The sequence below is a fragment of the Buceros rhinoceros genome, unplaced genomic scaffold, assembly GCF_000710305.1.
Source record: "Buceros rhinoceros silvestris isolate BGI_N320 unplaced genomic scaffold, ASM71030v1 scaffold8795, whole genome shotgun sequence".
In the NCBI taxonomy this organism is placed as follows: Eukaryota; Metazoa; Chordata; class Aves; order Bucerotiformes; family Bucerotidae; genus Buceros; species Buceros rhinoceros.
Window position 1 is genome coordinate 10,732 of NW_010414545.1, and position 9,265 is coordinate 19,996.

Here is a 9,265-nt window from a genome sequence, read left to right on the forward strand (position 1 = left end):
GTTTTTTCCAGAGGTGAGCGTCAAAAAAAAAAAAAAAAAAAAAAAAAGTGTTGACAAGGAGCAAGTAGTGAAATGACACACCCCTGTGAGTAGAATGTGTACGGGCAGAGACTGAGCGTGATCGCATTCACTCTGGGTTTCGAACCACGGTGTTTATCCAGACACCTCCACAAAGCACGGGCAGGTCTCTGCTCCCAGTCCTGTCACCCTCCGCCGCTCTGTGGCTCCGGTTTGGGATTTATTTATAGGGCTGATAGAAGGACGGATTGAACAGCAATGCCTGGAGCCTTCCTGTGGTTTAGAGCAGCACTGGGCTGTACATGCATGTGTGTATATATATTTTTTATATATTTATGTGTGTGTGTGTATCTCTGTATCTCTCCATGTTCATCCTTAGCTGTTCCATGGCCTCCCTTCTCATGGGTGGTTTCTGTCTCACAGATCATTAAACGACCTGGGAGTGAAGATGAATCCCCCATGATCGGGGACAAGGTCTATGTCCACTACAAAGGCAAACTGGCCAACGGTAAAAAATTTGACTCCAGCCGCGACCGAAATGAACCCTTTGTCTTCAGCCTGGGCAAGGGTGAGCCAATCTGGAGGGCCCACCCAAGAGGGGGTGCTTGAGGGTGGGGTGATCCTGGGGAGGGTGGGGTGATCCCAAGGGATTGTGATGATCCTGAGGGATGGGACCCTGTTGCAGGACAGATGGACAGTGTCAGCCCTGCCTTAAGTGACTTCTGAATGTGTTTCTTTGGGTTTTTTTCTGGGCTGCTGGTTGCTCCCTCCCTCCTGACATCTGCCTGTCTCCTAGGTCAGGTAATCAAGGCATGGGACATCGGGGTGGCTACTATGAAGAAGGGAGAGATCTGCTACTTGCTCTGCAAACCTGAGTACGCCTACGGCTCTGCTGGCAGTGCCCCCAAAATCCCCTCCAACGCCACCCTCTTTTTTGAGGCAAGTAATGCCAGTGAGCTGGCGCGTGGCTGAGCTCGCTGGCTCTCTTTCTGCCTTGCCAGCCAGCTTAGAAATAAAAAAAAAACAAACCAAAACCAACAAAAACCCCAGCTTGGATTCCTGAAACGTGTCCCTCTGCTCCAGGAACCGCTGCCAGGGTTTTCTCAGAAATGTGTGTCTGAGCTGGGAGGCTGGGACTGCAGCTCTGGCTGGGGAGAGCCTCAGTGCTGGGGTCGGGGTGGGGAGCAGGCAGATTCCTGGTTTAAAAATGCACATGGGAGGAAGAAAGCGGCTGGGCAATGCCTCCGGGTGCTAAAAGCTGATTGGTGCTGCGGACGGTAGGAAAGCCAAGGTGCTGGCAGGGTGCGCTCGCTGGGCAGGGCTCATCGGGACAGGGCGGTGAGGAGGGAGGGATGAATCTGTCCTAAATTAAGGCTTAGTCCTTCCAAGTCGAGTGGAGACTAAGCCGTGGGTCAGGAGCTGCTCCTGTCAGAGGATAAAGGGGAAACTCCTGCGCATGCTGGTCCCAGACAACTTTCACAGCGTCTCCCAGTACCGGGCATGTTGTACCCTTAGAGGCTTAATAAACTGATTTTTACTGTTATTTTGTGTTATGCTTCAGGTGCTGGACATGTCCCAGTTCCTAATAAATTGGGTGTATTATGCTGTGGCTTGGAGCTGGCTTTTATGGGCAGCTTCTGCCTGTCAGTTGAATGGGGAATGAGCTGGCTTGGCTCTCCAGCCAGAGGATGAACTGCTGCTTTGTGGCTTTTCTGTTGTTTTTCTTGTCTCCTGCCCCCTCCTCCCCGAGCTTTGCCCACCTTTTATGATTTTATTTTGCAGGTCGAGCTGCTTGACTTCAAAGGCGAGGACTTGTTTGAGGATGGAGGGATAATCCGAAGGATCAAGAGGAAGGGAGAAGGTTACTCCAACCCTAACGAAGGTGCTACAGTGGAAAGTGAGTGGTGGTCCCTCTGGGGGTGGGTGGAGGGGTGAGCCTGCCCCGGAGCACCCTGCTTTCTTCTCCCAGACTGTACATTGGTTGTAGGTGGCTGTGTGTCCTGGTGGGATGCAGTTCCATCCATCCAGAGGCCAGAGGGGCTGGAGAAGGGCTGGGAGGGCAGTAGGTCACTGCCCCCCTGGGGATGTTGCTCCGAGCTCTCCTTGGCACGGCCCGAGAGCTGTGGCTGGGAGGGTTGGTTGGAAAACCTTGAGCCATGGGAGCAGCCAGGTGATGATGAAGCGACTGCGCCAGTATAAGCTGTGCCCTGGTTTTAGTCGTGTTGGCACATGCACCCCTGTGACCCCTGAGCTGCTCAGCCAGCGGCAAGGGGAGGATGGAAGGAGCAAACCCCCCCGAGGGTTTCGGGGCTCTGCTGCTTCCCCCGACCCTTCTGCATCCATCGCAGTGTCCAAGCTGCCGAAACCCCCGGCTCTGCCTTGTCTCCACAGTGTCGGTAGCTGGGATGTCCTCTCAATGGCATCCCTTGCTGAGCATTTTGGGCCCCAGCACAGGCACTCGGCAGCTTCTGTGGCCTGCTTGTTCCGATGTTGATCATAGTTTTGGTGGATTTTAATGCATTTCTTGTAGAATGGAGCTTTTTATTTTCCTTCCCCTGCGGCTGTTGCTCATGGGAGTCAAATGAAATGAGTACAAGGGGTTTGCTGCGGCGATGGTGGTATCAGCTGACACGGGAGGATGAGGAGCTTGGGTCCATCTCTGTTCTGATTGCATTTCTGGAGCAGATGTTTTGTGAGGCTGGGTGGGGGAACTCAGGCCCTTTTGTTTTTCCTTCCCAAGAACCACTTGGCCACAGCCACAGGGCTCACTCCATGCGGGAGGCATTTACTTTCTAGACTTTCTTTCAGAGCTCCTGTGCACAGAGATTAACTCCTTTAGCGAAGGGGAAATTGGGTCTGAGCTGTGACAGCTCATAAAGCTCACCGCCTTAAATGGCTGCCTCTTCCAGTGAGGCTTTCTTGTAAGGAAAAATGAGTTTTTCACCCAGATTTGACTGTCTGCCTCTCCCATGGTGAGCATCCGAGCTGGGGACCAGCTGTGAGCTGAGCTTCATGCTGGCTCTGCTACCCCACAGATCAAACTAAAAGACTAAACATAGTTGAAATCATCACAGGTCCTCTTCATTTTGATGATGTCTGAGTGCTTCACAAGCAGTGCTGTGGCTGGTGCAGAGGATGGGGAGAGCCCTGGTCCCTCTCTGGTTGTTCCATTTGCAGCTCAAGGTTTTCTGGAATGCTTTAATGGATGAGGAGGGGACTGAGGCAGGGAGCGGGGGGGCATCAGCCAGGGGTCACCTCTCTGAAAGGACACGAGGAACCAAATAATGAGGCTCCTCGTGTGACTGATACCCCACAGCCTGTTCTCTCTGCTTTGCCTGTTGCAAATGAATGTGCCCATTGGAGCAAATGCTGGGAGCAGCAGCACACGTGTGGTCAGAATCGTGGAGAGGGATGCCTTGCCTGTCCATCCTGCCAGGCAGAGGTCGGGAATACTGTGCTGGTGCCACTGGCAGCCCATCTGCCCTGCCCTGCCAGCTGCTCTCTTCGCAGCTCGGGTGGCCCTTAATTCATTTAAACCACCCAGGGGCCAGAGATCCTGCAGTACTCCCCTGTGAGAGAGGACAAGGAGAGGCAGCACCAGGCAGCCTTGCAGCAAGCAGTTTGGGTGCAGATAGGTTCTTTTTTTAACAAACACAATGCTAGTTCTGGTGGGCAGTGTGCTGGGGTGGGTGCGGCAGCCAGGGGGACAGCACGGCAGCCCACCCAGGGGCGAGGCTGTGTCCCCAGGGAACAGCGATGGTTCCTCTCAGTGAGTATTTGGGAGGTGTGTGGCTGCTGGAATTAGACTGGAAGAAACCGTGTTTCCAGCAGCAAGTGTCTCCAGGCTGGAGTTCTGAAGGCGTTTTTATAGGGTTTGGGTTTTACAGACCCTAAATCGCGATTCCTGTCCCCAAAACCTGGGCTGCAGTCGAAATCTGGCATTCCAGCTTTTGTTACAACCTTTCCCCCCCACCCCTCCTCCTCCTCCCTTTTTAATCTGAGTACGAATTGCTGTCAGCACATCAAGTTCGTGTGCCAGCCGCACTCGGTACACTCTGTTCTCAGCTCTTCAAAAACAAAATCGCTGCAGGCACCGAGAGAACAATAAGTCAGAGCTGCAACCGGAGTGATGTTCCTTCGGCAGCTTTTTTTTCCCTGTAATCCAAGAGCGACTGCAGCCAGCTGACCCGCTCCTGGAAACCTGAGTGGAGATTTTTTTTCCCCCCTTCGCCTTGTGTATTTTATGTGCAATTAAAATAGAGCGAAACTCTCCTCGTAGGGAGGGATTGCGGCATCCTCCTGTGCGTCCTGTTTTAAAGCAGGATCATCCTGTTGTTGCTGCATCCTGCTGGGGACAGGGGACCTGGGATTGCTGTCGTGCTGCTTTTGGGGTCAGGGATTATGGCTCTGCACTCAAACATGCAGGGAGGTGGCATGCTGCCATGGGGTTGCTGGATTATCTGTATTTTAGGCTGAATTTTTCTATGCCTAAGAAAATAGCCAGCTTGGTTTTGGGTAGTGCAAGAGCAGAATTCAGACCTGGAGGACCTGAAATTGCCTTTTGTCCTCGTCCGGAGCCAGGTGACCGTGCACCAGCCTGAGCCTCCTGGTGACCAGTGAGGGGTGCAGGATGCATCCCAGGGTGCTGGCAAGGACGTGAGCATCCTGCACTCTGCTGCGCTTGGATCCCAACCTTGGTGGCGGGAGGGAGGTGGCGAGGCAGAGCTGGCTGTCCTGTCCTTGAGGGGAGAGTGTCCTTGAGGGGAGAGTGTCCTTGAGGGGAGAGTGTCCTTGAGGGGAGAGTGTCCTTGAGGGGAGAGTGTCCTTGAGGGGAGAGTGTCCTTGAGGGGAGAGTGTCCTTGAGGGGAGAGTGTCCTTGAGGGGAGAGTGTCTTTGGGCTGTTCTGGAGCAGCTGGAGAACTGGAGCTGCCCTGGAAACACGACTTGGGCTCTGCCTGCGGTCTCAGTCCGTGTGTCTCACATCCTGGGGACTTCTTCAGATGTCTTGGGGCAGGGAAGTGTCTGTGGGGCAGAGTTGAGCAGGTTTCTATCAGTCCAGGCTGCAGCTCTCCCATCCGGAGCCCGGGTGCTCTCGGCTGTGTCTGGCATAGCATCTGCTGGCACTCGCCTCTGACCACCCAGGGCTTGGTGCTTGGTGCCCCGCAGTAGCTTGGGTCACGTCCTGTGGCCCTGCATGGTGCTGGAGGGGCTCTGAGAGTAGTCCCTGGCCCTGAGGGCTGTTTGTTTTACAAGTGTCCTTCCTCCCCCTGCTTCTGCAGCACTTGCATGGGTGACATCTCCTCTCTCAGCTCTGCAGCAAGCAAAGGTAAAGCTGGTGTCCTTCCAGGCTGTGAAGTCCTTAAGCCCAGCTGTGATGCCTGCCATGAATTTTTCCTCTTAAAAGCTTTTTTGTGCTTGTTTTGGCTTTTTTTTAACTGTACGTAGGAGTTCAGCTTTTACTTTATACTTCCCCGCACGAGTCTGCAGAACCCAAAGAACATAAAACTATCCCCAAAGCCCGAGACGTCTTCAGGCTCGATAAATAAAGAATAATCTTGCTGTGGAAACGCAGCCAGGAAGTACCAGGTGGTGAATGTGCCAGGTACCCGGTGTCCGCTCCGGCTGCGCTTCTGCCAGTGTCTGGGGCTGGAACAGCACGGTTATTGGTTGAAGATTAAAAAAATGTTTATCTTGTACTTTGAGTTCGAGGAGGCAGGAGAACGCAGCCTTGTTTTGGAGGGGGAAGGCAGGGCGGTATAGCACTGTATGGCAGATTTGTAATCGCCGTGATAAACTCTGCCTGGCTGCGTGCCAGGAGCAATATCCAGTTCCAGTAAGGCTTGACTCGTGCCGTTGAGTCCGAAGGGAACATATTAGTCACGATGTTTATCTGTTGTCTGGTCCTTGGTCAGGCGAGATACGCCTGTCTTGCTTTTCAGCCATGGTTCAAGCCCTCCCCTTCCCTTGCTGCTCGCCAGGGGCTCCTGGGCTGCCCCCAACCCCGTGTCTTCCCCCTTCCAGGGCTGGAGGCTTTGCTGGATTTGGGGAGATTGGCTTTATAAGATGCTTTCTTTGGAGCCCACCTTGGTTTGGGTGCGATCCTGCCCTCTTGCCCCACTGCAGTTCACCTGGAGGGGTTCTGCGGCGGCACCAGGTTCGACTGCAAAGACGTGAAGTTTGTTGTGGGCGAAGGGGAGGACCATGACATCCCCATTGGCATTGACAAAGCTCTGGAGAAGATGCAGAGGGGAGAGCAGTGCATCCTCTACCTCGGGCCACGGTAAGGAGCATCCCTAGGGGGTGCCATTTAGTTTTAAACTTCCCGCATCCGAGGTCGGTTAACACTCGCAGAGGATCCCAAAAATTGGACTCTCCAGGAGGGCCTCGGCTTAGTGCTCCCAGCAGGGCTGGCAAGAGCTGTTGGTGGCATGCGGGTGGGAATCTCGAGAACCTCTAAAAAATCAGATAAAAAAAATCAGAGAAACCTCTATAAAGCGACGGACTTGATGCACCAAAGAGGACGATGCATTTTATGCTTTTATGCATTTATGATGCATTTTGTGTTGTCACGTGTCTTTGCTCATGGAGAATCCTATCACCCCGGCCCCAAAACGTTAGACGGTGGTGGCCACAGAGCTGGGTGGAAAGCCAGAATGAGCAGTCTGGGTCTGTGTCTGTGGCCAAACGCTACTGAAATGAGGATTTCTGCTCCCCTCCTCTGACAGCTCCTTTCTGCCCCTTCAGGTACGGCTTTGGTGAGGCAGGGAAGCCAAAATACGGCATCCAGGCAAACGCGGAGCTGGTGTACGAGGTTACGCTGAAAAGCTTCGAGAAGGTGAGGGCAGGAGCGTGCTGCTCCCTCCCCAGGTGCCGGGAAGGCCCATCCCTTTGCAGCGTCCACCCTTTGTCCCTGGCGTGGCTGCAGCCCAGCCCCTGCTGAAGTGAATACGTCACCGAGGATCTCGGTGTTCTTAATTTGTTCTCTTCTGTTGGTTTGTTTTATTTTTCTGGCTGGAGTCCAAGGCTGATTCTCTTATTTGTTCCGAGCCTTGTTCCTTTTGTGCTTTTTATTTGTTTGCCCCCCCTTTTTATTTGTTTGCCCCCTTTTATTTTTCCTTTTCTTTTTCCTGTTTTTTTTCTTGTATTAATTTTTTCCCTGGGCTGCACAGATAATAGCTGGTGTGCCGGGCCAGCTGGCCCAAGGAGCTCAGCTGGCTGTGCCCATGCCAAGGCTGGGGACAGGATGCCGGAGATGCCTATAGGATGGGACAGGGATGCCTCTCCCCATCCTCCTCTTCCCTCCTTGGGGTTTATTTTTTGTCAGGGTTTTCCATCCTCGTGGCATTGTGATGGACAAACCACCTGGCTTGCGGCAAAGTCTGGAACCCGGCGGGGCGTTTTCTGTTGTAAAAGGCTCCTGTCCTGTACCCTCACGGGTGCTCTGGGTGTCTCCTCCCCCCCATCCCCTCAGATTCAAAACACTGCTGGATCCACCCTGTGTAATACTGCCCTGACGACCCCCGGTTGTTAACCAGTGGTGCTGGAAACCGCATTGTCCTGCCGGTTCGGTGGGCTGCTGCATTCCGCTGCAATTGCTCCGGGCATTCCTTTTCAGGCCAAGGAGTCGTGGGAGATGGACACCAAGGAGAAGCTGGAGCAGGCTGCCATCGTCAAGGAGAAAGGCACCATGTACTTCAAGGTTTGTGAACCTGGGGATGGCGGAGGTAGAGCGAGGGAGCTCCAGCCAGCCCTGCTTTGTTTGTAGGTGTTCAGTCCTCCTTTGTTTCTTCCATTAATGCGCTGCGTTAAGTTTGTAACCTGGTGGCAGGGCGTTTGGGGAACAGACCCAGTGAGGTCAGCATGGGTTCCTCTAACCTCTTCTTCTCTGCTCCGTCCCAGGAAGGCAAATACCTGCAGGCAGTGATTCAGTACGGGAAGATTGTGTCCTGGCTGGAAATGGAGTACGGCTTGTCCGAGAAGGAGTCGAAAGCCTCTGACTCCTTCCTGCTGGCTGCCTTCCTCAACCTGGCCATGTGCTACCTGAAGCTGCGGGAGTACACCAAAGCCGTCGAGTGCTGCGATAAGGTAGAGGGGCACGAGCCTGGGGGTTGGAGCATCTTCCTCTCTTGCAGGTTTTCACTAGGAGTTTGGTTTTGGTTTTCTTTAATTTGTTTTTGGATAAGAAGCAATTGCCAAGCAGCAGTGGGATGGCGGCATCCCCTCTGCACCTCAGGGTCCCCATGGGTGCTGTGTGCTTGCAGATTGCAGGAGCAAAAGTGCTTTTTGGAGTTCAAAGCATGTGCGTACAACAGCGTTTCTTCCCAAGGCGGATCCACATGGGTGGATACCATGAGGACCAGCAGCCTTAGGCCACTGTTTGGGGTGGCCCAGGCTGGATCTGGGTGTTGGGTGCGGCTTTGGGTACACTGACGGATGGGATGGGGCTTTGCCCGTCCCTAAAAAGCTGCAACCTTGTCTTTGGCAGGAAACTATTAATTCTTTTATAAAACTCTTAAATTTAAGCATCTTGCATGTGGGAGAGTGAAGCTATTTGCCTTGATCTAGAAGGTGAATCAGCTCCGAGATGCATTTGTGGCTTGTACTAAAGGAAAATAACGTCACTGCTAAAGCAGGGAGACAAAAGCACATTTAATCCATCAGCTCCCTCATCTCCCAGCTCTCCATGCTCCTCTGGGCTCAGCTTTAGAGCTTATACTTGATTTCTTGTCTGTGGATTTGTCTTCCACCAACTCTGCCACCCTCAAGGGGAGTAACTGAACTCTGATAATGACCTGCCAACTGCTGATGGAGATGAGTCAACTCTGACCCAGCAATCGGCAAGTGCTCTGGAGAGTTGAAGCCACTTTGTCCTAACTTTGGTGGATTTAATGAGGCTTCAGCTGCTGGGGGATCTTCTGAGGGAACCCCAAGTTGCTAACGAGGACCTTTGTGTTACCAGGCACTAGGGCTGGACCAGGACAACGAGAAGGGCTTGTACCGGAGGGGTGAAGCCAGGTTATTGATGAACGAGTTCGAACTGGCAAAATGTGACTTTCAAAAAGTGCTGGAAGTGAATCCACAGAACAAAGCAGCGAAATCCCAGATCTCCGTCTGCCAGAAGAAAACGAAGGAGCACAATGAGCGGGACCGGAGGATCTACGCCAACATGTTCACAAAGTTTGCGGAGAGGGATGCAAAGGTGCGTGTTGCCCCATTTTGGCTGTCTAGCAGGTCACGCTGAAGGGTG

At 53.2% G+C, this 9,265-nt stretch overlaps 1 protein-coding gene across 1 annotated transcript in view; it reads left to right on the forward strand.

The window, feature by feature from the left end:
* Window positions 1-9,265, forward strand: part of FKBP5 (FK506 binding protein 5) — a 16,312-nt gene that overhangs the window by 5,058 nt on the left and 1,989 nt on the right. Inside the window, exons 3-10 of the mRNA XM_010137127.1 lie at window positions 442-586; window positions 815-957; window positions 1,801-1,915; window positions 6,142-6,298; window positions 6,763-6,853; window positions 7,634-7,717; window positions 7,918-8,103; window positions 8,978-9,217. Coding sequence (XP_010135429.1) covers window positions 442-586; window positions 815-957; window positions 1,801-1,915; window positions 6,142-6,298; window positions 6,763-6,853; window positions 7,634-7,717; window positions 7,918-8,103; window positions 8,978-9,217 — 1,161 coding nt within the window. The remainder of the gene's footprint in view (window positions 1-441; window positions 587-814; window positions 958-1,800; window positions 1,916-6,141; window positions 6,299-6,762; window positions 6,854-7,633; window positions 7,718-7,917; window positions 8,104-8,977; window positions 9,218-9,265) is intronic.